This window comes from Megalops cyprinoides, chromosome 22, assembly GCF_013368585.1.
Source record: "Megalops cyprinoides isolate fMegCyp1 chromosome 22, fMegCyp1.pri, whole genome shotgun sequence".
Lineage (NCBI taxonomy): Eukaryota > Metazoa > Chordata > Actinopteri > Elopiformes > Megalopidae > Megalops > Megalops cyprinoides.
Genome location: NC_050604.1, coordinates 25,639,000 through 25,666,879, shown reverse-complemented (window position 1 = coordinate 25,666,879; position 27,880 = coordinate 25,639,000). Strand labels below are relative to the sequence as shown.

General features: G+C 44.2%; 3 protein-coding genes across 5 annotated transcripts; 1 reads left to right on the top strand and 2 right to left on the bottom strand.

Annotated features, from left to right (window-relative positions):
- Positions 1-890: 890 nt before the first annotated feature.
- Positions 891-12,126, bottom strand: LOC118769513 (erythroblast NAD(P)(+)--arginine ADP-ribosyltransferase-like). The gene is made up of 5 exons (XM_036516642.1): positions 12,051-12,126; positions 9,854-10,598; positions 3,895-3,925; positions 1,077-1,464; positions 891-1,009 (listed from the first exon to the last, which is right to left on the bottom strand). The coding sequence occupies exons 1-5, from the start codon at positions 12,124-12,126 to the stop codon at positions 891-893; spliced, it is 1,359 nt and encodes a 452-aa protein (XP_036372535.1).
- A 5,646-nt stretch (positions 12,127-17,772) lies between these two features.
- On the bottom strand, positions 17,773-22,102 carry cldnd1b (claudin domain containing 1b). Of its 3 annotated transcripts, none has more exons than XM_036516866.1 (5): positions 22,032-22,102; positions 20,587-21,261; positions 20,193-20,300; positions 19,930-20,067; positions 17,773-18,688 (listed from the first exon to the last, which is right to left on the bottom strand). In XM_036516866.1, the coding sequence occupies exons 2-5, from the start codon at positions 20,882-20,884 to the stop codon at positions 18,468-18,470; spliced, it is 765 nt and encodes a 254-aa protein (XP_036372759.1). In that variant the 5' UTR covers positions 20,885-21,261; positions 22,032-22,102; the 3' UTR covers positions 17,773-18,467. The 3 variants fall into 3 exon arrangements, with proteins under 3 accessions (XP_036372759.1, XP_036372761.1, XP_036372762.1); XM_036516868.1 differs by having other exon boundaries at positions 22,010-22,070; XM_036516869.1 differs by lacking the exon at positions 22,032-22,102 and adding an exon at positions 21,512-21,531.
- Positions 22,103-22,786: 684 nt separating this feature from the next.
- Positions 22,787-26,621, top strand: ccdc86 (coiled-coil domain containing 86). Its single transcript, XM_036516855.1, has 4 exons — positions 22,787-23,601; positions 24,649-24,778; positions 26,193-26,267; positions 26,445-26,621. The coding sequence occupies exons 1-4, from the start codon at positions 22,934-22,936 to the stop codon at positions 26,583-26,585; spliced, it is 1,014 nt and encodes a 337-aa protein (XP_036372748.1). The 5' UTR covers positions 22,787-22,933; the 3' UTR covers positions 26,586-26,621.
- The last annotated feature ends 1,259 nt before the right edge of the window (positions 26,622-27,880 follow it).

Below are 27,880 nucleotides of genomic sequence, written 5' to 3'. Positions count from 1 at the left end.
ATCAACCCCAAGGGTTAATAATATGCAGAATGAATGCTACCTCGTATGATGTAAAATTTCTCAACGTGCTGGAGATTGAAGTGGAAGGGCCCAAATAAATGTTCTACCCCTTGTGCCCAAAATGCTGTCTTGCCCACAGGGTATTATTGGAAAACTGAAAGCTTCCGTGACAAAGAGTCAAATGATAATATTCAAGATGGCGTTGCAAAGCTTATAGGAAAAACTAAGCTGTCAGTCAGCTTGACATGTAGCAGACTAGCTAGCTAGCACGATACATAGCTTGCAATTTCATCAGTCAGTTAGGGAGTTTTTTTCTGCCCGCTCTGTGTGTGTGTGTGTGTGTGTGTGTGTGTGTTTTTTTTGTGTGTGTGTGTTTTTGTGTGTGTATAATATCACAGTATTTGTCCCAGGACAGGGAGACAGAGACACAGAAAGGCCACCAGTAACACCAGGCTATGGGAGTGAACAGAATCACTGGAATTTAGAGTAAGAGACCTGTGAGAGAGAGGGAGAGAGAAAGAGAAATATAAATTTACTGGAAATACAAAACTGTTCATTAGATCATAATGTTTTTACTCTGAGCACTTTAATTTTCTCACACTATTTATGGTGCCCTGGATAATAATGTCTCCCAATTCAATAATGATTAAGTGATGAGGTCATCAGAGAGCGCAGAGATGCGCTGACATCATCAGACAGCGCAGATGCTGCTCTCCCTGTAATGGAGTCCAGGGTCACACTTGAGTGTACACAGGGTGAAGTTGGCCAGACTTACCTGGGGAAGAGGTAACAGTCGTGGTAGCTGTGAAAGCGTGTGTGGTTCAGAGTGATCTCTGTGTAATCCTCTTTGATCTCCACACTCTCCACTTTAAACACCTCGAAAGGGGGGATCAGGAACTTGATGTCCTTGGTGGTGCAGGGTTGTTTCTCCACACACACTGCAGCTCGGCTGGTGATGACGAACAGGGTCCCAGAATCTGCATCTTCTTCAGCATGGCTTCGTTCTTCTCTGGTGGAGGTGAACCGCCCAAATCGCACCTCGGTTCCCACCTCCGCTTTGTATTGGTGCTGTGAACCGCGGTACGTGGTGACACTCTGATTCGGCTTCAGCAGCTGCAGCGCCTCCGTCAGCAGGAAGTGGAGGGACTTGAAGGGGAAGCTGCTGCTGTAGACGCTGCTGTTCCCACCTTGGGACTCGACCTCTGAATTGAATTCTTTGCGGAATGTACTGCTTGCACAACTGTACACCTCGATTGCCCGAGCGTGCTCCAGCCTGCCACCTGGGATGGGTTTGCTGCAACTTGCTGCGCTCCACACCTTCTGAAACGAGCTGTTGCCCTGCAGCTCCTGCTCCAGCAGCCCCCGCCTCCCCATGACCTTCTCCCGCATCTCTGCCCGACACCCTGAGAACCGATCATCCACTGCACTGGGAGACATGCTCATCTGCCTCTCCTCTGAAGTCACCTGCAGGACAGAGAGGAGAGCAAACTGCCCAATATTTTTTTGTTCTCTTTTGCTCCAGTAATTGTAAGTGCTGTCTACTCATTCCAGTGTAGTCAGACTAGTGCTGTTGCTAGCAAGGAGTTTTATTGTGTTACTAGGTCCGGTACTATGTAGACATTGGCATATAAGGAGACAACTGGAGGTGCACTGAGGGCAGTCTGGGGATGCCCACCCCTAAGCACCCCTGTAATGCTGGGCCTGTGTGTTACCAGCATAAAGCTTATGCTGGGATCAAACCCATGCCATAGAGCTGAGCGGGTGCTCAAAGCTAACATTGTGCCCACTGATCTTCTCTGGAATCTGAGATAGCTTGCACTGAGCATTTGCAGACTAATGGACAGACACCGAGATAAATATGTAGGCCTAATGCCTATCAGGTAGGTATGTGGTGAAACAGAGCAATGGCCGGATGGAGAGACAGAAAGCGTTACAGTGATAAACTTACAGTGTGTGCGATGGCCGCGACTAGCAGTAGCGTGAAGCGTCTCGCTCTCTGGTCCCTCATTGCCTCTGCAATATCGCCCTCTGCTGTTCAAAGGAAGACTGCCTGGAAAAAAAAGAGTGGCAAAAACAGACTGGGGGTAATTTTATAAAACAAACAAAAAAAAGAAAGAAAAACCTTTAAATCACTCCTGCAGCTAGGCTGCTGATGAAAAAGTAAGGCCAGGAGGTGAGAAGCTAAGAGCCAATGGAAACCAGCTGCTATACAAATAGTCACGGAGTAGAGACGGAAATGTGCTTGAAGTGTGAATACTTGTGGTTCTTAGAACACAGGTGTAGAACAGCATCAGAGATGGCGATTTTTTATGAGTCAAAATTGCCTTTGATTACTTTGGGCACTGAATTGTTACATTTACTCTGTAGCTGCTGTTACCTGGAATAAAGACAAGAGAAAAGCAATCCTTTTTTCCTTAGTTACAATAAGATCATGAATCATTCATTCGCCGCATGGAATTTGAAGTTTGCACTCCTGGTTCCCCACAAACCATTGTTCTCAAAATCTAGGAGCACAGTGAAACCACAAGTAGTTCTTAAGTCAACAAAAATTACAACCCAAACCTTCAACATAAGACTTGGGTTAAAAGAGCGGGACCCACCCTGATGTCTGCATTGGTTGGTTAATGAAATCTGGCAATATGTAAAACAAAGGTCTTTTTTTTTTTTTTCTAATTTTATACCACGAAATGTACAGTTACCACCTCCCACCTGACATAGGTGTAATAAGCTAGAATTCCTGGCTCTGAAAAGTTGGTGTGCTGTCTCTGTTATGCTACTAAATGCTTTTGTCTCTCAAAATTATAAACAGCACTTGAAAATGGGAAGCCTTTTTGTGGGAGAGGATTTAAAAAAAATTAAAAAATGTTAAAATCTCCATTTACAGATGCATTGAGCACTAAGTAGTAGTTTAAGTAGTTTAAAGGGTAGTCAATGAGTTCACTTTAAGTTTTACACATACAGGTGTCCTACTTAGTTATCAGTCTGTTGGGATAACTGGCTCAAATTAAATCAGCTGGCTAGCCATCTGGATAGGTAGTAAGTTAGCCACCAAAACAATGAGCTAGCTTGCAGGTGGTCTATGTGGCTTGTGAGCAACCCGCAGTCTAGCTAGCTGGCAAGTTGGCAAGTTGTCAGGCCAATCAGTTAGCTAGAAAACTCACATCCTGAACATAGAATTAGTTAGCCAGCTAACAATGAAAGTGGCATCTGAATTGGCTTGCTGGCTAGCATCCCACTGGCTTAAAAAAAAATAATTAAAAATTCTGTTTAAATGAGGTTAAATGCTGCAGAAGGACACATCTGAAATGTAATAGACATCAAAGTCATTGTAGTTAATTCTGTGAAACGCTATAATGGCCCTAACTGTCAGTGCTGTGTAGTTATAGGGTGTAACCCACCAACTCATAACTCGGTGGATAACATACCTCCTACACCACTAGTCTTGCTTGTTCACATAACACTGAGCATGCCGTGATATGCAGTGTAACTGTTGAAATTTGTTAGCTCTGGTTTGTATTTTTGCTGAGTTTTTTTGAAACAGTCCATAACTTCTGACCAATAAGAGCTGAATATATTGAATCTGGCTCCTAGTATGGACATAAAATTAATGAAGTTTGTGAATCAAGTACAAACTCCAATCTTGTCCTCTGATTCTGAATTTGTGCCAAATTATGAACATGTTTTACCCCATTTGGTTCTCATTTGGAATACTGCATTTAGTTGAACATTCTGAACATCTACACGTGTTCAGATCACACAAACCCCTTTCTCAGCAGGATGACATCACCTTGTATTTGTGTGAAATTCATGCCTCACCAAAGCACTTTAATGTATTTAAATACATGAATCAGCTGAGCACATGAGTTGAATAAGAGGAATGAGAGTCTGTCCTACCTGCTGTACCGTCCTGTCTGTAAATGACCACCTGCAGAGGAGAAATGGGCTTGCAGAGTGGCTGAGAGATTTCTCGTGTCTTAAGAAGACTTCCTGTTATCACTGGTTAAAGCACATTTTCACACCTCACCTCAGCCTTCCTTTCTCTCTGTCCTTGTAGTAAATGATTCACAGAATCAATGGAAGACAGAGCAAGAGCTCCAAGTGGCATTTGGTCCCTGTGCAGTTCAGTTTTTTCATCGTCAAAACTCTCTCTGCACATGTGCCATGGATCTGCATCTTTTTATTTATTAATTCATTCGCTTTTTCCCCTTCATGCAGACCCATTTTCTAATCGCCAGTTGCGTACTTGGCTTGTCTCACCACGCCCTCTGCATTCATGGATGAGTGTTGAAGCGAAGCAGATACGGTTCTCTGATGTACTCTCACACAGCCAACGGCTGTTTTCTGCATCACAAGTCACATGACGCACTGAACTGTGTAAGTGATCCCCAGAGGAGACATGCTTGCAGGGTAACAAGGCGTTTTCTCTCACCACATTGTAAATACGTTTCCTGTCACCATCTGAATGCGTTGATTTGTGCGCCTCCTCTCAGCTTCGATTTCTCTCCTTTGCAGGAGATTCGAGTCAAAGAAGACTGACAACAGGAGCCCCAGACCATGCCTACCACTGGGCTTTATGCAGAGTGGACTCACAGTGAGGTCTCCCATAGGAAATGCATCTTCTCCAATATTGTGGTCAGTGGGATACTCTCTAGATTTGTCCACAGTAAAAAAAAAAAACTGGTTCACATGGTAAAACCTTGGAACGTATTTTGACCAAGTGACCAATTGAGCTGGAAATTTTGGAAACTTTGGCAGTTGGTCATCTCCAGTTTCAGAGTCGAACCTGCTCTGCACAGGTGCACTTCGGGAGAATCTCTGCTGTCTCCCCATTAGAAACTATCCCTGTGCATCTGCCACAGGTCCCTCCGCCATGTTTGCAGACTCTGAAAACATACTCCTTTGCTACATTGGGAATCCTGGCTTTCTGCCGTGTAATCTTTGTCACAGGTTAGCACAGAGAGGACGTGATGTGACCCCGCTACAGATGGCAGAGGCATGTGGCACATGTTCAGAGATAGCTTTCATGAGGAAAAGACAGCAGAGGGGCCTCTTGTTTCCTTCAACGTGCAAATTTGAAAATTTCACGAAACGAAAAGTAACGCTGCATTGCTTCTCGTTTCTCTCAGCACATCACTGGGTTGTGCAGTTCCTGAACGAGCTGAAATAAAGTTTTTGTTCAAACACCTGTGTGCATTCACGCAGGTGAATGAGTGCACACAGTCACGGTCATGCACATACTGGCAAACTCTCGTGCTCCATTTTTTTGCTAAAGATTGTAACTGTTGCCCTTTTTACCTTGTCTCTTGAAATCCATACAATCGCAAGTGTTCTTTTCACCTCGAATCATGTCAACTAACTTTGTCTGCTGGAGGAGTCCGTTTCTGTCAAAGAGGAGGCATTGACCCCATATTGTGTTGGTTTTACATTCTCATCAGAAGACTGAAGCTTTGAAACATCAAAGTGCCCAAAGCGTGGCAAATGAAGAGAGAGAATCCATGATAGCAATGCAAGTTGCAAGTTAAAGTTCTGATGTTCAGATTCTTCTTTTTTTCTTGAAGACAGAGAGGGACTCAGAAAAATGGATGAGGTGTTGAAGTTAGTTCTACCATCAGGGGACAATGGGGGGTGGGGTACTAGAGACTGATTTTGTGCCATGATGTGACAGGACCAGCAGATACCGTTCAGTAGCAGAGTAGTGGTCAGGAGAGAACATAGACTTGCAGTATTGAGTTCAGGAAGGTAGGTGCAGTTTTGTTTGATGTTGTGAACGCAAGCATCAAGGCCTTGAACTTAATGCAGGCAGCTACAGGGAGCCAGTGGAGTGAGACAAAGAGAGGTGTAACGTGGGCCCTATGGCTAATCTATGTCTCCTCCTCTAAATGTTTTTCATATGGTTTTCTATAAAGGCCTATGTCGTGCCTCTCTTCACACGCAGAGAATTTTAATGCCCGTTGATGCTTCTGTAGACTATGTGTGAAAACCTCACACTGGTGAGGTGTTAACCACAATGCAACCAGCAATGGCTAAACAACCACACTGTGAGAACTGATAGCCATACTGTTACAGAGCAGATGTGTTATTATAACACATGTTGGGGTATAGACAGGTGCACTGTGGTACAGAGCATATGAATAGCCATACCATGTTAGACTGTAGGTAGATACACTGTGGAAGCACTCAGACATACTCACACACATAAGTATCATGATACTGTTCTTTCAGCATTGCTGATATGTTGTGAGAATGTTATATATTGGCTCTGTGCCCACACTTTCACCACTTCCCTCTCTCAGGGTTTCTGGATTTTCAGTCTAATTTTCTACAGTCTCTCCTGTAAAATGCCCCCCAGCAAAAACCACAGCTGAGCTCTGAAAAGTTGTGATGGGAAACAGAATTATGGTCCATGTATAAAAGCATGCAAAATAAAGTCAGAGCCAGGTTGCCTATAAAAATAAAAGTAATGCAGATCATGTCTCTATATTTCTTATATTAAACTAATCTCCATCACAAAAATGATGAATTCTCACCGATTTATCAGTCACAATTACTATGAAATTTTATCTTCTTTGGTTGCTCAAAGACCAAAGTTTTGTCTGTCTTTCAAAACATCCAGCAGGAAGTGCTTACAGAACACCATTAATAACGGAACAAAACGCAGTCTGAAATTTCAAAAACAAGTATATGCAAAGATAATTATGTATTGTTTATAATAATGTATTTTTCAGATTTGTAGGTAAAAGTGTCACTGAGCTTAATGAGTCAATAGCTCAAGAGCTTTTAATGGGGTGCCCCATTGGCCAACGTTTACCTCGTCAAAAATACACTCTACCGCAAGAAAGCAGATATCTCACTAAAGGACTGGCAAAATCCCAGCAGTTATGCGACCTAATTAAATACAGCACAGGGCCATAAAACTGAATGAAACATACAACAGAAATAGTGAAGAAAATGCACAGCTTGCGTTGTTTTACCTTGCAGTGGGGCGAACGTCACCTTCTCACCTTCCTTCACTGTCGTGTTCTCTCCTTTCTGTTGTCCTTCTATCACCTCTTCTGCGTCAGTTAAATTTTAGTTTCAATTTCAGGTTCCTTGAAATTTTGCTTCCTGGCAGGGCAGGGGACAGCAGGATAACACCAATAAACTGGCCAGAAAATGGCCAAATGAAACTGTTGCCATTACAATAGTGTGAACAATCAAACAGTGATGGTAATAGTAAAAACTAATATATAATGGAGTGAAACATATTTTTGTACATATATATGCAGTGGTGACTATTTAACTGCTCTGTATGAATGGTAGGTGGGGACACGTCTGTAGAACTGTGGATCATTCCCCTAACAGAAATCTTTCAGCCTGCAAGTGAAGGATAAATAAAACAGAGAGAGGAAACAGGAGAGAGAGGACTGGGGAAAGACAGGGAGTGAAGGAAAGAGTGCAAAAGTTCATCACAGACTTCAACACTCCTTTAAACTTAAGCCTCTTTTCAAAAGATCACCTTAGCAATGGGAGTAACTGCAATACTGGACTCAAAACATCAGTAATCGAAACCTGATACAATATGATCTTTATTTAGTTTAAAATGGGTTGCTCTGGTGGTCTTAACATTGCACACATGAGATGAATGTTTTTCTACTTGCAAGTTCTTCCTTAGCTCCACATTGTAGTCTTTACAAATTTTTTTCTCGACAGGTCCATGATACATAACCGTTCACAGTTACCCACTACACTATACAAAGCATTCAGCATGGTACAGCAGTTAAGAATCTAGGTTCATAACCTGTACATCACAGGCTTCAGTCCTTGGTAGCGGCACTTAAATACTTACATACTGAATCAAGACACAGTGGTCTCCATAGTTATCTTTACACCTGATTAAATATGACAAAAACATTATATAAAAGAAAATGTGCATATTGGATTAAAAATGGACTTTTTTTATAGAAAAATCTCAATTTGCTGTGTGCAGTGATTTTAAGGTAATATCTCCAGATATTTTTACTCATTTTTTCTGGTGAAATTCTGGCCTTTCTCCGATACCACAACAGGATTGCCACATGTTCACCACTAACTTCTACAGAGCAGTTTGCAGAGGACGTGAAAACATATCAGACTGATTTAAACACAGGTAAACAGTAGCATTACATCACAGTTAACATTATAACACATTATAACAGCAGTGACATTCATCTACACAAGCCAAGTTTTAGGTGGATTAAATAGCTGGATAGATATATATATATATTTTTTAAGAAAAAAACAAAAGCCTTTTAAAGAAATAGTACTGCCACGCAAGAGTGTGGCTAACCTTCCATAAAAAGTGTATTATCAGTAGAACTGGAACCGAAGAAGTTATGTTGCTATGACCTTGACTGTTTCACAGATATGGGTACAACAAAAAAAAAGACAGATGAGTTGCCACATTAGCTTCTGATCAAATATGGTCAAATATACAATGTGGACATGAAGTTTGCTCTTGTTGCACAGGATATAGTTTGCTAGCTGCACTGTTTACTACATAGATCAGTAGATGGCCAGATAAGTAATTTGCCAACTAGATATATTCAAACTCGATACATAGCTAGGAACGTCACTAGCCAGGCACTGTGTGTGTACACTGTAATATCAGTATATTAGTATTTGTCCCAGGACAGAGAGACAGAGACACAGAGAGGGGGCCGGTAACACCAGGCTATGGGAGTGCACGGAGTCACTGGAACCGTGGGTAAGAGACCTGTGAGAGGGAGGGAGAGAGAGATGAGATGGAGAGAGAGCTTTAACCTTTCACAGAAAGAACTAAATAATGATAGCTAGCTAATGAAGACTGCTACTTAACATCTGATGAGTTTTACATCATAATATTACAACTTGAATTTGATCACAATATTTTGCTAGATGGCTACCAAACATCATACTACAGGATTAGAATTTGAACTGATAAAAAATGGAGGTTGCATGAAAAATGTTAAAGAGAATTTGAGGTTTGAGCTGAAGGGGCCATACAGTGGAATTTCTTGCCATTAAAACCATCCATTTTATCTAAAACGCATCAGTTATGTTTTTTTTTTTTTTTAAAGAAAATCTTCATTTTATTTATTTATTTTTTTTGTGATTTTTTCCCCAGTGCTTCTCTCTGTTCTAAAAATGGGCAGGCTGTTTTCAGTGGGAGTAGCAATTTGATTATTCATATTGAGCATGACCATGCTGCCTTGTTCAGAATCTTGCAATCCTGCAGTTCTGAGATCAGTGGAACAGAAAGATGGTGAGTCAGGCTCAATATCCACGTGCAAATGAACTATCATAACATGCAGGACAATGAGCTTGATCAAATGGCAGAATTTTCAGGGCACGACAGTAGGGTTCATTATGAATATTAACAACTGTTGAAGAATACACTGTAGCTGGTGAAGACATTAGTTAGTTAAGTGTTCAATGCTCTTCACCATAGTGCAAAATGCAGCATCAGCAGATACAAATTTATCAGTAAACTCCTGAATCTGATGTATGCCTTTGTTTCTCAGAATTGCTGAACCCGGTGTGGTTCTCAGTGATTGCCACCCTGTCACTACAAAGACAGGCCAATTACAGAATTCCAAACCGAGTGGAGACACATTTTCCTACCAAATAGTGAAGATGCAAGTAAGTGTAACCCTGCGCTCACACCGGCAGCGACCACGAGAGACAAAGCGGCCGGAAGTCATCCATTTCCAATGGTCGCTGGGCGACGTTGAGTGACAGTCGCCACGTCGCTCGGTTATCTGTTATCTTTCAGTTTTCAACCACTTTGGAATGAAAATGGTTAAAAGGAATGTCCATTTATGATGGGTGGATACAGGGTGTAGCTGGCCAGACGTACCTGGGGAAGAGGTAACAGTCGTGGTAGCTGTGAAAGCGTGTGTGGTTCAGAGTGATCTCTGTGTAATCCTCTTTGATCTCCACACTCTCCACTTTAAACACCTCGAAAGGGGGGATCAGGAACTCGATATCCTTGGTGGCACAGGGTGGTTTCTCCACACTCACTGCAGCTCGGCTGGTGATGACGAACAGGGTCCCAGAATCTGCATCTTCTTCAGCATGGCTTCGTTCTTCTCTGGTGGAGGTGAACCGCCCAAATCGCACCTCGGTTCCCACCTCCGCTTTGTATTGGTGCTGTGAACCGCGGTACGTGGTGAGACTCTGATTCGGCTTCAGCAGCTGCAGCGCCTCCGTCAGCAGGAAGTGGAGGGACTTGAAGGGGAAGCTGCTTCTGTAGACGCTGCTGTTCGCGCCGCGGGACTCGACCGCTGAATTGAATTCTTTGCGGAATGTACTGCTTGCGCGACTGTACACCTCCATGGCCAGAGTGTGCTCCAGCCTGCCACCTGGGATGGTTTCGCTGCAACTTGCTGCGCTCCACACCTTCTGAAACACACTGCTGCCCTGTAGCTCCTGCTCCAGCAGCCCCCCCTTCCCCATGACCTTCTCCCACATCTCTGCCCGACACCCTGAGAACTGATCATCCACTGCACTGGGAGACATGCTCATCTGCCTCTCCTCTGAAGTCACCTGCAGTACAGAGAGGAGAGCACACCCAGTGTGTACAGACAGAAATATACAGTCAGCTGTGCAGATAAGGAGAGGCAGGTATACACTAAGAGAGCAGTGTGTACAGACAGAAATATACAGTCAGCTGTGCAGATAAGGAGAGACAGGTATACACTAAGAGAGCAGGACAGTTGGATGGACAGAAGGCAAACAGACAGGCAGACAGAAAGACGTTCAATTGGCTAGATAGACAGGCATACAGATACACAGACAGATGGACAGGCAGATACACAGACAGATGGACAGGCAGATACACAGACAGATGGACAGACAGATACACAGACAGACAGACACTGAGATATGTCGGTAGAATGAATGTAGAGCATGTAAAGTACCAGTCAAAAGTTCAGACACAATTTTGCTCTTTATTTTTACAATTTTCCATGTTTTAGAAAAATAATAAATACATAAAAGCTATAAGACAAATGGAATTGTGCAGTGTTACACACCTCAAAACTGTCTTATATTTTAGATTCTTCAAAGTAGCTGAAAAATATTTTTATTTATTTATTTATTTTGAAAAAAAAAATCATACATAGACATCAACTTCACCATTTATATTTGTCTAAGAAACAAATTTCAAGCATTTAAACATAATTCTTTACATCATACTGTCCTTGAATGCATGTTTATCTTAATCAGGTGTGTCCAAACTTTTGACTAGTACTGTAGAACAGCTGACTCGGTTAGACAGACAGACATGCAGAGATGACAAACTTACAGCGTGCGGGATGACTGCAGTGAGCAGCAGCGTGAAGAGTCTCTCCCTCTGACCTCTCATTGCTTCTGCAATGCCGCCCCCTGCTGAAGTGAAGCTGAACGGACCACAGTAAAAGAAGGAAAGAATGACGAGTTTTAAGAAAGAAAGGAGTGGCAGGAAGCGGTGAAAAAAATCACACCTACAGGGAGGTTAGGGACAGAGTCAGTGAAGCCCGAAAGCGAGAGTCTGAGAACTGATGAAAAATTAACTGATAATGTTTGTAAATAACGAAAAGTCTCACAGTAAGGGCAGGAACTTGTTTGAAGTATAATTACTTGCTTATCTTAAAGACAGTTTGTAATATTATGAGACGTGTAGATTTTTGAGGTTTTATTCAGACAAACTTGCTGAATCCAGAGTGCTTGTCGTGCTGTTGGTTGCAATACTAAATCATTGCATTTTCTCAGCTGTTACTTGGAATAAAGTTGCATTCAGCAATATCGGATGCGTCATGCATTTGATGTTGTCACCCCTTGCTCCCCGGATGCACAGGCAGCCACGCTGTTTCAGAGGACAGCGCCGAGCGCAGGAGCTACAGGTGCGGCGCAGGTGTGTGGAATGACATTGATCGCGCACCAAGCCGAATGCGCTCCACCTATTGGAGGAGGGGGAGCCAGTTTTTAAAAATGGGTGGGTTTTCACCAGAGCGACAATGATTTTTGCCGTTCGACTTCTCGGCTGAGGATATTATCGGGAGGTCGTGTAGTACTGGACTCCGTGTTGTGGACTGTTACGCGTGGTTGTATGATGGTTGTGGCACTGGGGATATAGGACGCCTGGACCATACTTGCGGTCGTGACCGTTGCATGAACCCGGGTGGTTGTGGTGCTCCGCTGAGGACGGCACGCTGACCAGCGGAATTCCTCTCCTCGCTTGGATCAGGTCAGTCTGCTCTGTTGTATACCCTACCTGGACTTGGGTAGCGACTCTTCATTGCTGTGGCGTTAAAGCATGTTTTAATCTGATAATTACCATGAATAGCATGCGCTATTGACTTATGCCCAAAAAATACCGTTTCAACAACACCGAATATTTACTTTCTCTTTGTATCCGGATTACATAAATAGTGCTTGGTAATTCAACTTTGGCTAACCAGAGCCAAAGGTTTTATATATATATATATATATATATATAAAGGGCACATGCAATAAAAGAAAGGGGGTATTTTCATGTTAAGACAAGCCTATTGCAGGGGCCTTGTACTCTATTGGTGCTAGGGTTACGGGTTCTCTGTGTCAGCCTGGGTAACTTTGGAGGTCCCACGTGTTGTGCAGTATTTTTGGGACACTGAAAATTTAAGGTCTGTGCACCGTGTTGGAGTCCATGGCCCGTTACATTATAGGATACATTTTATAATTACTATATTGTTAATTACTGCTGTCTATCAAACTCAAATGTCTTAACGTACATTGTACAACTTTAAGTCTCCCTCTAATTCTGTCTGCCCAGTGCGGGCCAGAAGCAGATGGGCTCCCCCTCTGAGCTGGGTTCTGCTCAAGGTTTCTTCCTGTGAATTGGGGAGTTTTTCCTTGCCACTGTTGCCTTAGGCTTGCTCTCAGGGGGTCTCAGGCCAGGGAACAATGTAAAGCTGCTTAGTGACAACTTGTATTCTTGTAAGCGCTATACAAATAAAATTGAATTGAATTGAATTATTTGTCGAGCATCTCAGAATTACCCTTTAGACTGCTCCTAAAACATCTTCTGAGTAAAAAAAATCCTACTTCAGAGCTGCCAGTGGGAGCGATTTATGAGGATTAACTCCTGTTAACTGTTTATTCAAAATAATACATTTCTGTCAATGCCATATTTGTTATATCCAATGCGTTTTATTTATTCATTACGGTTAATATTGTCTAAATACCAGATTTCCTGAGGATAATAAACTAGGAAATCCAACTTGCCAACGCGAGTTCGACGCTTGTTTATAATGTGCACAATTTCGCTCTTTTTATTCGGCTAACTTCTTCGAGGCTGTTGGCGGAATTACTTCTGGAAGCGGTGAAATAGTTTCCAAATACCTTTCCCGTCGCTAAGAAAGAAAAATTAAATTACTTTATAAAAGTAAAGCGGTGGCGTTCTTCTCACAAAAAGGAGTGACAACGTCTCTGACGAGGTCGGTGACAAATTAAATACCCTCATTAGATACCCCCTTAAACACCTTGTCTGCCATATATATATTTAACAGCTCCCTTTTATGAAATGTACGTAAAACGCAGCCTAATTGCTCTCCGAGAAAAATGCGCGCCTGCAGCCTTGGTGTCGCAGCCCATGAGGACTCATAAATACCTGCCGAGGCGCTAATGGGGAGGAGTGGGAAGGAAAAGGGATCGTAACCGAAGTTTTGCTGGTTGTGTTGACTGCAGTGTAAAAGGATAACAGATGAAACTGTAACCTGTGTCAGTCGCTCTGTAAAAGCGGAACAATAATTGAATGAAATGAGGTGTTAGGTTTTTGAGGTATGAAGCATCTTGATAAATAAGCGTATAGCTTATACGAGTAGGACCAAACTGGTGTCTCTCTCAGGTCGAATGTCCTATAGAGACGCTTGGTGGATACCGGCCCAAATGTGATTCGCTTATGATGGGCGTGAAATTAATTTTTAAATCTTAACAAAAAGTTCTGTCCGTTTAAGATTTGTGATAAATGCTTCTGTATCTGATCAAAGACTTACGCAAGCCGTGTAGATTTCTGAGAAGGGTGCTTATTTCCTGTAGATTTGTTGATATTTTGGCATGCACGTGTCAGCCCGTGTGGGCCAATTTGGAGTTACAATGATGACATTCACAACTATCTGTGTATGCCTCATTTGAATGTTTTGCAACTCGATTTAACAGGCTCATGGATTTAGCCATTTCACTTCCCCGCCCTCAGCACCAGTAGCGCGGAGCTGGCGAGTGTTAACCAGCTGAAAGAAACCCAGTCACCGTGTCTGGAATTGTGCCCGTTTTTCACTGTGTGGCATGAAGCGCAGAATTAGGCGTTGGCTGCGCGCGCGTGTGTGTGTGGTGTGGTTTGAGAGTGTATGTGTGTGTGAGAGAGAGAGAGAGAGAGGATGGCACACTTCTCCATTCAGCGCTCCCGCACAAATGTAGAGGTTGCAGAGGTGAGAAACAAACTGTCTTCTGTACAGTTGGCGAGAAAAAAACAAATTTACCCGCAAAACACTAAAAGGGGGGTAAGAATGGCATGAACGTAATGCGGTTCATGTATGCATGTGCTGTGTATTGCCTAACAAGCTCCGTTACAGAAATGAGCTCTAATTATACTGCCCGCTGAAAAAATATGCTTGCTTTGGTCTGTCTTTCAACATAGCCATGTCAGCACTTCCTGGCGGATATCAGTAACAAAAAGTCAGATTATCATAAAGTCAACAATAACATTTCAAGAACAAGATTCAGCATGTGCCAAGATAATAAAACAAGAAATATACTGTTCTTTCCTTTAAAAAATACAACTGCGGTTAAAACTATCAATGGACTTAATGAGTCAGTGGCTCAGTATGTACACTATTTATTAATCAGAAATATAAGCTGTTTCTGATATGTAGAGAATCATATAGTGAATTGAATTGTCATATCCACAGAGGACAGCTTTTAAAGGGGAACCATGATGGCCTGAAATTGCCTTGCTAAAAATACTCTGCATTTCAAAAGCACAAAATGACCCCTGAATTACCTGCTTTGAATTACCTGCTTTGCTATATAATTAAATATTATCTAAACGTAACTGATCGAAAAACATTACAGAAAAACAAGAAAATGCAGAGTCTGCACAGTCTTACCTTGTAGCTGAGGTGAATGCCTGCTTATATTTCCTCACACTCTGGCTCTATTCTAATCTTCATTCTCTCTTCCTCCCTCCCTCTCTCTCTCTCTCTCTCTCTCTCTCTCTCATGCTGGGAGTTGAACTTCAACTTCCCCTTTTTATCTTGCTTGTATTCTTATGGAGGTGGGAGCCTCTCATCTTGGGCTCATTAGTGGTGTATTAAGTTTTTCTGTTGGTAGTAAGGTGACGAGTCGGGCATGTCGTCCTTCTGCCTTGCATCCCAGGTCCCGAGGCTACAGGTAAAGATGTTCTATAGGTCACTGCACCTGAGACCACTGACTCTTCAGGCCTCAAAGGCACATCCTCACAAAATGAGGAGGAATTTGACAGTGCGTTATGAGGAAGTGGGAACGCTCCTCAGCTTTAACACAGCACAGCTCTGTGTTTTTAGGTGTTTTAGTGCAGGGAAAAAATCGCCCTGTGAACAGTTTGTGTGAAGGTGATGAACTTGCATGCATTACAAGGGCTGGGAGAGTCCAAGTTGCAGGGGGGTTTTAGTGTCAGGTTTGTTCTTGAGAGGTGGGGGGAGGGGGTCCGTATGTAACAGCCCCATTAACAAAAGGGGGGGATCTTAGGCATGGGTTAATGGCACACCCGGATCCAGGGTTGGAGGTAGAGTGGCGATTTTTCAGATCAGAGAAACACTATACCACCTGTTGTGTGTAGCATAGTGGTAAGGAGCAGAGCTCGTAACTCGGAGGTTGCCGGTTCGATTCCCCACTGGGGCACTGCTGCTGTGCAGTGTAACCCACAATTGCCTCAGTAAATATCCTGCTCCTTACCGCTATGCTACACTGCAGCGTTAACGATTTCTTCTTTAGTCGCATTTCTGCGTGTATTGCATTATGCCTTTTGTTTCTAGTTTATTATAATCTTTAGATTTTTTTTTTTTTTCCTTTGGAGCCATCTGTGGAGCTTATTTTGTTTCTCCAAATCAGTGAGGCTTGCAAGTAGTCTCTTAAATTAGACAATTCATGTAAATTGATTGTCAATTTAATACATTTTAACCATGAAATGTACTTGGGCATTGTGGGATAAATTTGTTGAAATGATTGAAGGCCTTCAGGCTTCTACTTGCTTTTGTTTGTGTGCCGGGGGAAAGGGGTCACCTGTCATAATTCTGTGGAATTACATCACCCAGTTATTGTGTTATAGAGGAGTAAGAGCCAGGAGAAATGACAGATGATTGGAAAAAGGTGGTGTGAAACCAGAGAGCTGGATCAAACGATCACCTCAGCAGTGGACGTAATCCTGCAATCAGTACATCAATCACTGAAACCTGATACAATAAGATCTTTATTCAATTTAAGATACATAGTTCTGGTGGTCTTTACATTGCACACACAAAACGAAATTGTATTACACAAATTGATGCTCCTCTCCATCGTCCATGGCTATCCACAGTTATCCACTATGGTATGCAAGGCATTCTTCACGGCACAGCAGTTAAGAAGCTGGATTCAGAACCTGTACATCACAGGCTCCGTTCCTGGGTAGGGGCACTTAAATACTTATACATCAAAGCAAGACGCAGTGGCCTCCGTAGTTATCCATACCCCTGATTACATAGTGACAAAACATGATGTGAATGAATACATTCCTCTTGGATCATTTTTCCGGCTTTGTTCTTGAAAAAAAAACTAACTTAACGTGCAATGATTTTGAGATTGAAATATGACTACTTTAAGGAGAAATATGGTCCACACTTTTCTTTCATAACATGTTATTTTTTTTTCCTGTTTATTAAGGGGTATGGATACATGGGAAGAGCACCTTACTTAACCTAAACTACTTCAGTCAGTAGCCAGAAATATAAATTGAAAATACGGCTGAGCCACATAAGAAGCTTTAGAAGGGGGGGACTGCTGTGATGAAACTGAGTGTTGCATCATTTAACTAGTGGTTAAGACATACGCATCACAGTGATTGCTACTGATTGGCCACAACGCACAGGTTTTTATACACAGTGCACTCGTCTGTGATTGGCCCAGCCCTGTCACATGGGGTGCAAAGGTGAATCAGAAGTGCGAGAGCACTGTGTGGGGGGGAAAAAGGGGACATGGCTGTCAGCCCTGCAGAAAAACGGATGAGACTGGGTTACAGTGCTGTGTGCTCTAACCCTCAGAGTGCTTCAAAAACAAACGCTTTTAGGCTATCCAATCAGGGCACGACTGGATAGTAGCAGGGTGACTGAATTTCTGCAGATATTTTATGCTTAGTTTTTCTGGCAAAACGCAGGTCTCTCTAATACCACAACAGGATTGGCACATGTGCATTATTCACTTCTACAGAGCAGTTTATAGTGGATGTGAAAAGATATCAGACTGATTAAAACACAGGTTAACAGGAGTAGCGTTACATCACAGTTAATGCTGAAGAAATCGTAGAACAGAAGGCACAGCAATGTCATCTCTGTCTTAATGGCTGCAGAAGCCACTGGGTTGGAGTAAGTCTCCAACCCCCAGGTTAATAATAAAAAAACACCAAAATTAAACAGAAAAAAAACATTACAACCAACTACAAAACCACAAAAGTATAAAAACACAAAAATAGCATTTCGAAACATCTGCACTCACTTCATGCAAAAAAAAAAAAAAACAATCAAATACACACTGGAGTATTTGCCATGCAATGATGCAGTTAGGCTTTGTTAAAATGGAGAAGCACTATATTCACAGAAGTAGAACTCTTACTGTGACTTTTACTGGACTGCTCTTAGTTTTTGACAATACTACAAGAAATTATTTACGGTTTAATAAAATTACAAGGAAACATTCTTATTCCTCTGAAATGGCAAACCAGAAAAACACATGATACCTGAAATAAATGTAAACACAGGTTTAAAAAATAACTGTACAACATACACTAGTACAATTCATAAAACAATATGAAGCCACAGTAAAGCATGTGAGAGTCTGGAAAGTTTCCCTTCCTGTTTCCTGTCCTGTTTTATCCCTCCTTACTTCCTGTTTCCTGTGCTTACAAGCTTCTTCCTCCTCTGCCTCAAAGCTTTACCTATTCATCTAAAGCCTGTTGTGCTCACGCAGACCATAGGTCTTATCTATTGGATCAATGTGGGACTGACTGACTGAGCTTTAAATCATCTGGATTGCTGTTCCTACTAGCTGAGCCCTCCCTATCAGCCAGTACACATATGTTAAAGATCAGTGCAGCACTGATCCACAAAGAAGAAAGCGACAACAACGACAACAAAACAAGTTCCTATGCATTTCAGCTGCAGCGTTGGGTAGTGTTAACTTGGCCCGGGTGGGGCAGGGCGCGGCAGGTTCTTCCTGCCCGCCTACGCCACGCGGTAAGCGGTCATGCGGTGGTAGTTCTGCCGGTGGCTCCTGGCGGCCCACAGCAGCAGGGCGGCGGCCATCATGTGCAGGGGGGAGGAGATGAGAGCCAGGTAGAGGGACCAGCCCAGCGAGGCGTCCACGCCATCCGGCGTCTCCGACACACGGTGCAGCAGATCCATCCCGGCCAGGAAGCAGCACACGGTGGCCAGCGTGCACAGACCTGCGGGGGGCGGGACGGGACGGGGCAGGGCAGGGGTGGGGCGGGACGGGGCAGGACAGGGGTGGGTGGGGCGGGACGGGGCAGGACAGGGGTGGGCGGGGCACAGCAGGTCAGCATTACACACCTCCCGCAGCAGCACCTGCACTCCGTCACAGCGGTAAGAGTAACAGAGTTTCTGGCACCTTCTGCCACAGGCTAAAGAGCCACCTCTTCACACTCCATCTGCACTCCCTACCCAACCTTTACGCATCTCTCGCATATCTGTGTAAGGTCTTCATAATACCACAGGGTATGTTGGATTGCTGTACTACGCATTGATATTTATACACTCAGGTACTACTCTTATAAACCTATTGCAGCAACCATGTGTATATTCCTGCAACTTTATATTATATAATTTGTACTTTTTTTTTTTTTTTTTTATGAGTGACTATAAGAGTGTCAGCTGAATGACTAATGGTAACTGTAGCATCCAGCGACTAGGTGCTTTTGGTTGGGCCTCCAGGCTGCCTGGGCTGTCACTCAATGCCTTTTTCCCTTCCTGTGTAGCCACCTGGTTTAGGGTGATATGTCCTGTTTTTGCCCACTGAACACTGAATACCACCCTCAATAGGAAATCCTGGACAACACTGATTCTCTACATTCTGAACTAAAACGATCAGGGCAGGACATTCTAGACCCAAATCAAGTCAAGAACAGTCCAGTCTACTTCAGTCCAAAACTGCCATCCAGGCCACATACTCAAAGAAGCGCTTTCAACAAGACGTGTGATTGGGTAACTCCCGTATCTATCATAAAACACCAGGGGTGGCCAACCTGGGCAGGACAATATTGTCAAAAGGCAGTAGCAAACATGTCTTTAGTTTTTGTACCAGATTCATTTCTTAAATAGTGAGTGGTCAATATTACTGAAGAATACACTCATTTATATGCAAAATCTGTTTTATGTACAGTGCAGTTTCTCCTAGTTCTAATTTCCTCTTGTGAAACGACATGGATCAGCTGAATACTCCTTACTCGAGTACCTTCACGTTTGCCTGCAGTGTCATAACATGTAGTAAAATTTCATTTCAGATGACCCAAAAACCTTTTCAATCATGGAAATGATCCAGTTTCTAACAGCTGTGGGGTGTTTTTCCCCTTCAAAGGCCACTCATGAAACTCTAAAGGGCTTTAGGCCTTGCGACCCCTGGCAGATACAACCTTTCTCAGGAGACAGCAGCCGGGTGCAGTTCTCTGACCTGCCAGTAGATGGAGCACTCCAATGCCCAGTGTGGGGGTAAGGCTGCGACAGAGGCAAGCGCAGAGTCCAATCAGTGCGCCCAGAAACACCAGCCCCAGGGAAACAAGCGGCAGCAGGAACTGACATCTCCACAGATCTGCACACACAGACACGCACTACATCAGCAGAGGCATCTCTCACAGCAAGGGCCAGGCCTACTGCTGTCCAGCTTATAAAGACTTTGAAATGCAGACCCGCTGTAAAGGAAACGCCCAGACTTACAGGTACGAAGCAGGTCCTCCCCACTGTTGTGGTTGCCGGGATGCCTGTACTTGGGCTGGAACTGCTGTTGCAGGGTGAAGCTCACACAGTCTGTCACCATCTTTGGATCTGAGTGAGACAGTGACAGTTCACAAAGAACAGAAGCCATGCAGTCCAAATTCTTTGAAATAAACTTGCCCTTGCCCAAAGGCCAAATTATGCTTGTGTCAGTGTAAATATGTGCATATATGTGTGTCTCTGGCTCAGAGAGCAGTTCTTTCCAGTCGTACCATACATTTTTAACATTAATGGTCTGGCACCAGGACAGCTCTGGTTTTTTGAGTGCGTGTGTGTGTGTGTGTGTGTGTGTGTGTGGGGCTAATACTGCGGGCGGTTCCGCTCTCTCGCGCCCTACCTGGCTCTTTAAACCAGTGCGAGTGTGCGGGCACCTGGATGCAGCGCCACCACAGGCCCAGGGTTCCGTTGAGGCGGAAGAGCGTGTCGCTGTAGGCCTTCTCGTCGACCTCGCCGTGTTTGAATTCCTCACGCATGGCGCTGAGGTCGGAGGCGTTGGCCCCGCCGCCGCCGGCCGCCGGCGGGCTGATGTACTGGTACCAGTGCTGGGTGCCGACCGCCACGGACAGGTACACGGTCGCCAGCAGGCTCAGCACCGAGCCGATCACCAGCGCCGTGGCGTAGCGGTTATCCACCATCGCGAAGGCTGAGACGTTTCTAATCAGGGTTAGACTACCTCTTTACCTCTCCGCTGCGGTTCTGTGAGTAGATCAAAAGTGTGCGCTCTCCGACTGTCTCGGGATGGAGTGTTAAAGAACAGGAAGGGGAGTTGTACGGCGAGCTGTTTTGTCCAGTGGTATATATTATCTTATTTATTTCCATTCATCGGCTTATTCACCAAAGGAGAGCGGACGACGGTAGAGCGTGGTAGATGGGCATGTTCTCTCGTGTGTGCTTCTCCGGCGATCTCCTTCTGAAGTGCCATAAAAACGATCGTGCTGTGTAGTTTCACCCGTCACCTCTCGCCTTCCTCACTCAGGTGAGAGCGCCGTGTGAAGTCCCCTCCATTTCAGCGCTGCACCAGCAACGGACACCGGCGACAGAAGGAAAAAACAGGACACGACACATCAGTCAATTACGACATACTTTTATCTAAAAAACGTTAAGATAACATCTTTCATGCCACTACATCTGACACTAAAGGGATTGAAACTGATATTTTAACAGCCGCCCCCAGTTACTCTGAAAGTGTTTTCCGAAATGGTCATCCTCTCCTGTCTACAGGAGAGGATACCGGATTTTCGAGCAGTCTACCTATTTCATACCTAGCTTTCAAATGATGCGTAAGAGGGTCTGAAAACAACCAGGACAGACTCTGGGAGATACCTAGCTTCTTCTAAGAAGTTTAATAACACTTTTTCACAACGTAATAATACCGTTGTAAATACTGATATCTCATTCTACATTACGCTATTGATCAAAGTACAGTATTAGCTAGATGTGTCACAAGAAAAATGAACCTTGCAGGCTAGCTGGCAAACGCCTTAGTAGAAGCTGCATCGAAAATTTAAAAATGAAACAGACTAAGCTGACTAGTCAGGAATGCACTTTTAGGATAGGCTAACTGGTCTAGCCAGTTAACTAGTCCGCAGTTTATATTGCTAGCCTAGCTATGGCATAGGGCTAAAAAGTAGCAAGAGTCTACGCAGCAAGCTGGCTGGTATGATGACTAGCCAACTGTTTAGCCACGAGAAGGCTAAGCTATATAAAGTTAAACGTTTAAAAATGTTTAAAAATGTAACTGCTAATATATCAAATATTACCTAAGTTGTTATTTTTACTCACACTGAGACGAAGCGAAAGCCTTTTGCTGTCTGTTTCCGGGTTACGGTGACGCACGCAGGACAGCACTTCTGGTGACCGATAGGTGTGAACGTTATAATTGCCCGAATGCTAAGTAAAGGATTTTGGTCTTTCGGTGTGCTATATCAGGTCATTGAACAAATGAACAAGATTAAGGTGAATGCTGTCCAAATTCAACAAATAAATGAATAAATACAAGTACTGTTAAATGTCGAAATAAGAAACGAAATAATGACATTAATACACAATCAAATGCGTTACCATTTATTATATTAGTGATCAATATTTACTTCGCTTGTCTGAATATGACATTTTCAGCAAGATGTCATTAGCGGAATTCGTTCTCTTCGGGCCAGTTGCAATGAACATAACATTGTATACTGCTGTAGAAAGAAACATTTGACGTTGAGGATTTTTCTCAATGGGTAGACCAAGGCTGCATCTATTTATGCAGCTATCTCGCACATTTTCTTGATTGCCCTGCCATTTATTTTTAACGAGGTTAACAGTTTCTGTCAAACAAAGCATTGAAATGACAGCTGTAGACCCCACAGAGCGGGGATGTATGAATTATTTATGTTAACGGATAATTAAACTGACTACAGCGTATGGCTTTACCAACTCGCACGCAAGTTGAAGGTGGCGGCTGTACACATTTGCATTGACACATGCTAACCGACAGGTGTCAGCACTGCATACAGCAGAGCGTTCCCCCCAGACACTCTATGGTAGCGAACGTGAGCTGACTTCTATGGTAACAGTAAGGAAGTTACACGCACACGTGTCTCCGCAGGACTGTGAAGTCCTGTATCTTAACAGTACTTGCAGGCGAACTATGCGTTGCTGTGTTTGATACGGTTTAACTTTTGCTCTTTTAAGTAACCATGTCCAGGCGCCGACTTACGACAGACGAAGGCGCTTCTGCACTCTCGCCACCAGAAGACGAGCACAGCCCCGAACACGAGTTGCCTCCCCCCGTAGTCACACGAACACGCAGCGGCAGAAGGGTCCGGACGCCAGCCGCTCTCCTCGACTCGGCATTGCCAAGTGTCGTGAAATCTCCCCTTCGTCGGACGAGGAAGTCCGTTATTCAAGAGGAAAACACAGGTAATGTCGTGTCTGGGACAGAGGGAGGTGAGCTGGCGCAACAGGAACTGGCATCGACTGTGTTATTTCATGTAAGTTCAGACAGCACAGGCCTGGACCTCGGACTGGAGTCAGAAGCGAAGAAACCCAAAATCGACGCGAATAACTCATCTGAAATCAAGCTAGCGCATCCGCGCGTTACTAAACAGAACGTCTCAGAGCCCGTTGGATCCACTCAGTCCGCCGTGAAAGGTGGGGAGTCGCTCAGTCCGGACATTAGGTTGGGAACAGAGGGAAGCGGAGAGAAGGAAAACCACGTGTGTTCGGAGGCTGAAACTGGGTCGGGATGCGCGGAAAAATCTGTCACAAAGAGCAGTCAGCCAAAGTCCAACGTGAAACGGGACCAGATGATACCCCTGGGAAAACCCAAATCCGGACGGGTGTGGAAAGACCGTAACAAACAGAGGTAAGCTGCACTAATTGTTAGCTGGCCAGAAAGCTGCATAACGCCACAGAGTAGTTAAGTCTGTACGAAACAAACCCTCGGGTTGTTAACTCGTAATAGACAGACGTTGGCTTTGTGTGGTATTCTGCGTTACTCTTCTACTGCTGCCATCTTCTACATAAAATACCCTGACATAACAGCAGACACTGTGTTGGAAATGTCTGCATAACTGTTTCTTGGAGTAAACGACAAATTCTGCAATAGCCAAACTCCAACACCAGAGGGAGACTCCCCATCACACAACAGTTTTTCATGTTTATGTTTCATGATTCATTTCATTTCACATTACGTTACATTCATTTAGCCGAATCTTGCTTATCCATAGCGACTTCCAGCGAAAGAGAACAGAAGTTCGTTCAAGTTCAATGAGCAACAATGTCAGATCAGGCTAACGCTGCCAGACTGGAGCACAACAGCAATCAAGCATCACCACAAGTTAACTTGTGCTAACCTGAAACCATTCTTCCGTACCACTCTACCTTACCACTACAGTGTGTAGCATACTGACTCATAGCCGGGTGGCAGTACGAGCCTTTGTCTGCGGCAGAACCTTGCTGCCTGTTATGACCACACTCATCGGGACAGTGTTTCCCACAATAGCGCTATATTATCAGTATGACCCTAATGATTCAGTATCTGTGCGTCAGCAATCCTATATCCATTGAATGGATTTTTGTAAGTTAGTCTGAACAAGAGCATCTGCTAAATGAATAAATGACAAACAAATGCTATACATTTAATTTTCTTAAACAGAAACGTTTTAAATAACCAAAAATTGGAAAATATTTTACATAAATATCGTGTGAATCGACGTGTGAAGCCAGTATCCTCTATCGAACCGAACTGTGAGCTGAGTGTATCTTTGCACCCCTACCAAATATGAAAAGATGTTTCATAAATTCACTTTAATGCCAGTTTCATAATTGGCAGGCATTTCATTGTTTTCCACTGTACTTTGGCAGTATTGCTTACGGTGCGGGAGTTCTGATTGGCCGGTGTGTTTTCCAGGTTCTCTGCTCTGCTGCGGGACAAGCCGCTCCGCTCCTCATGGGAGAAAAAGATGGAGGCAAAAAGGGAGAAGGAGCTGGTGAAGAGATTCGCCCTGCAGCTTAAGGAGGAGAAGGCTAGAGAAAAAGAGGTAATCTGAGAGAGAGAGAGAGAGAGAGGGAGAGAGGGAGAGAGGGAGAGAGGGAGAGAGGGAGAGAGGGAGAGGGGGGGAGAGGGGGAGAGAGGGAGAGGGGGGGAGAGGGAGAGGGGGGGAGAGGGAGAGGGGGGGAGAGGGGGAGAGGGGGAGAGGGAGAGGGGGAGAGGGAGAGGGGGGGAGAGGAGAGGGAGAGGGGGGGAGAGGGAGAGAGGGAGAGAGGGGGAGAGGGGGAGAGGGAGAGAGGGGGAGGGAGCGAACGAGAACTTTGTAAGCACATGAGATGTCTGTTTGATAATGAGCTGCGCAGTTGTATTTCCATTCAGTACCATGAATGCAGATGAGTCCATCTAAACGGTGTAGCAGGGGTGGCAGTGTAGCATAGCGGTAAAGAGCAGAGCTTGTAACCAAAAGGTTGCTGGTTCGATTTCCCGCTGGGGCACTGCTGCTGTACCCTTAGGTAAGGTACTTAACCCAGAATTGCCTCAGTAAATATCCAGCTGTATAAATGGGTTGCAGTTTTTACATGCTATCCATGTAAGTTGCTCTGGATAAGAGCATCTGCTATATGACAGTAATGTAAAGTGAAGTAAATAACTGCAGTTAGTTGGTAAAGCCAGCAGTGAGGGGCCCCATGTAGTTTGCAATTGGTACTCAAACACAATTCGGTATCATAAACATCAAAAGTATGTGATGCAAGTGGTGAGAGAACAGAGTGGCCACACATCCCACACTAGTGACGGAAACAAACTCTTTCCTGACGTGGGTACACATTTCGATGGGGTCAAATGATCTTAAGTACAGATTTTTCTGCTTTGTTCCAGTGTTCAGTCTCTTGGACCGTAAGGTATTTTCCACCTGTAAGCTCAGTTTTATATTAATGTGCTGTGCTTGTACAAGCCAAAAGACAGTGAACCGCAGGACTCTGGAGGCAGCTCAAGAAGTACATCAAAAGTGTGCATGGATGCTGTCGCCACATATTTGCTCTTAAATTAATCAAAGGTTTATTGACAGAAGTCTTCCCCATTACTGCTTAGTGCTTTGCCAGCTTGTGTGTGTTGTATAGAAGCCAAAAACCACAGCTGCATAGAACAAACACCGTTGTGGTATTTTGCTAAAGGTAAATACCCTTATGTGGTGCCACAGCTGATGTCTCCGGACAGGCGGCGTTAATGAACCTACATGTTTTAATTCTTTAAGGTTTTGCTTTGGGCACACCACAGGATAAGAATACCGGGCTAGAAGCCTGGTGCGCAAAAATTTCAAGCCACTAAGCCCTATCAGCCGGTGCCTGATGTAAATGCCGTCCCTGGTACGGGAGTGTTAGTTGCGTGTCTGTCTGTCTGTCTGCATGTTGCCGTCGGTGTCTGTTTGCCCAGGCGCTCACCCTCTGCCTCCCTCCTTTACCCAGGAGAAGAGGAAACGGCGGGAAGAGAATCTGAAAAGACGAGCGGAGAACGAGCGGAAGGCGGAGATCGTGCAAGTGGTGAGCGATCGGAGCGGCCACCTGTTCCCGAGCGCACACGGCGTTACTGAACCGATTAAACCTCACCCTTTTCTCTCACCCTTTTCTCTCACCCCCTCTTTCTCTCCTTCTTTTCTCTCTCCCTGTCTTCGTGCTATTGTCTTTAATGCTTGTTTGTTTCCCCCCCCCCCCCCCCAGATCCGAAATCCGTCTAAGATTAAGAGGATGAAGAAGAAACAGCTGAGAAAGATTGAGAAGAGAGACACCCTCGCTCTGCTGCAGAAATCACAGCCCCGGAACCAAAGTGCTGCTGGGAAGGGTGGCAAGGGGGCCCAGTAAAGGGGGTGCGCTGGTTCTGATGCAATACTGCTGATCCATGTATCATCAGAGGGGAAGTCATGAGTAAAACTTTACTCATGTACATACTGAGTACCGTTATGTAAGCATTTTAACTACCAGGGGCAGTTTGCTGTGTTTGTAAAGAGTAGTAGGTTTTGTGTGTTAATGTTTTGTAACAATAACCATGACACTTACTGAAAATAAACAGAAAGTGAATCTGCGGGAGGTTCTCATTCTTGGAAACGGGAGTGATCTCCAGAGAGCGTGATCTTGGGGATCTGAGAAGAATCACTTATGAATGCTTTTGACATTACTTTCCCCCAAAGAACATCAGTGAAGAAAACGAACTCTTTCCTGATGTGGGTATACACATTCGATGGGGTCAAATGACCTTAAGCACAGACTTTTTTTCTATGTCCCTGTGTTCAGTCTCTCGGACCATCAGGTATTTTCCACCTGTAAACAGTTGTATATTAATGTGCTCTGCTTGTGTAAGCCAATCAAATGACAGTAAAGCAGTAAAGTAAACTCTGGAGTCAGCTGGTTTTGCTGCCAGTGACCTCGGCCTTTGCTCTGCTTTGGCAGGGTTTCTTCGGGCTGTGGGATGCCTTTTTTGGTTTGTTTATTGCCGGGGGTGGGGTGGGGGTGGGGGAACAGTGCTGTGAAAAGTACCGACATCATGGCACAGGAATTTCAGCGTTTTCTTTCACTTTTGTATTGTTTTGTACCAAAAAGCATTTACTTTGTACATTGTTCCATTGCTCATATACAAACCACAGTAATGTGTAAATTGTGTCAGTGGAGAGTTAATGTACTATAGTGTCCAGTCAGTCACTGTGTCTGTACTGTGCTGTATCACCCTCTCTCTCAGTGCAGTGTTAATGTACTGTACTGTATTACCCCTCTCTCTCAGTGCAGTGTTAATGTAGTGTATTGTATCACCTCTCTCTCAGTGCAGTGTTAATGTAGTGTACTGTTTTAAATAAGTAAATGGCAGACTCATGTGGATCAGAGTAACAGCTGCATTTATGATGTAGTTTCGTCACTCAGTATCAAATCCTACTGTGTTAAAAAAACAATAATGGTAACCCACGTGATTACAGAGAAGAGAGGGTTAGTCTGGTGGTTTCCTCTCCTGATGCGGTGTTTACTGTGGTGTCCTCATGCCTCCGTGTCTCCTCCTTCCCCTGATTCCCACCTGACTTCTGCCTACCCAGTATCACTACAGCAAGGGTATGTGAGCTTTTCTCACGATCTGTTTCCTCCTGCCAACAGTCGCAGTAGACGTCCTGAGC

Coding starts and splice junctions, on each gene's coding strand:
- LOC118769513 (XM_036516642.1), bottom strand. CDS start 12,126: ATGGTCCAGGCGTCCTATATCCCCAGTGCCACAACCATCATACAACCA. Junction 10,599..12,050: donor AGTCCACAACACGGAGTCCA/GTACTACACGAC, acceptor TTATCTGCACAG/CTGACTGTATATTTCTGTCT. Junction 1,465..3,894: donor CAGACAGGACGGTACAGCAG/GTAGGACAGACT, acceptor TCTGTCCTGCAG/GTGACTTCAGAGGAGAGGCA.
- cldnd1b (XM_036516866.1), bottom strand. CDS start 20,884: ATGGTGGATAACCGCTACGCCACGGCGCTGGTGATCGGCTCGGTGCTG. Junction 20,301..20,586: donor GCACTGGTTTAAAGAGCCAG/GTAGGGCGCGAG, acceptor TGTCTCACTCAG/ATCCAAAGATGGTGACAGAC. Junction 20,068..20,192: donor GGAGGACCTGCTTCGTACCT/GTAAGTCTGGGC, acceptor CTGTGTGTGCAG/ATCTGTGGAGATGTCAGTTC.
- ccdc86 (XM_036516855.1), top strand. CDS start 22,934: ATGTCCAGGCGCCGACTTACGACAGACGAAGGCGCTTCTGCACTCTCG. Junction 23,602..24,648: donor AAAGACCGTAACAAACAGAG/GTAAGCTGCACT, acceptor TGTGTTTTCCAG/GTTCTCTGCTCTGCTGCGGG. Junction 24,779..26,192: donor AGAAGGCTAGAGAAAAAGAG/GTAATCTGAGAG, acceptor TCCTTTACCCAG/GAGAAGAGGAAACGGCGGGA.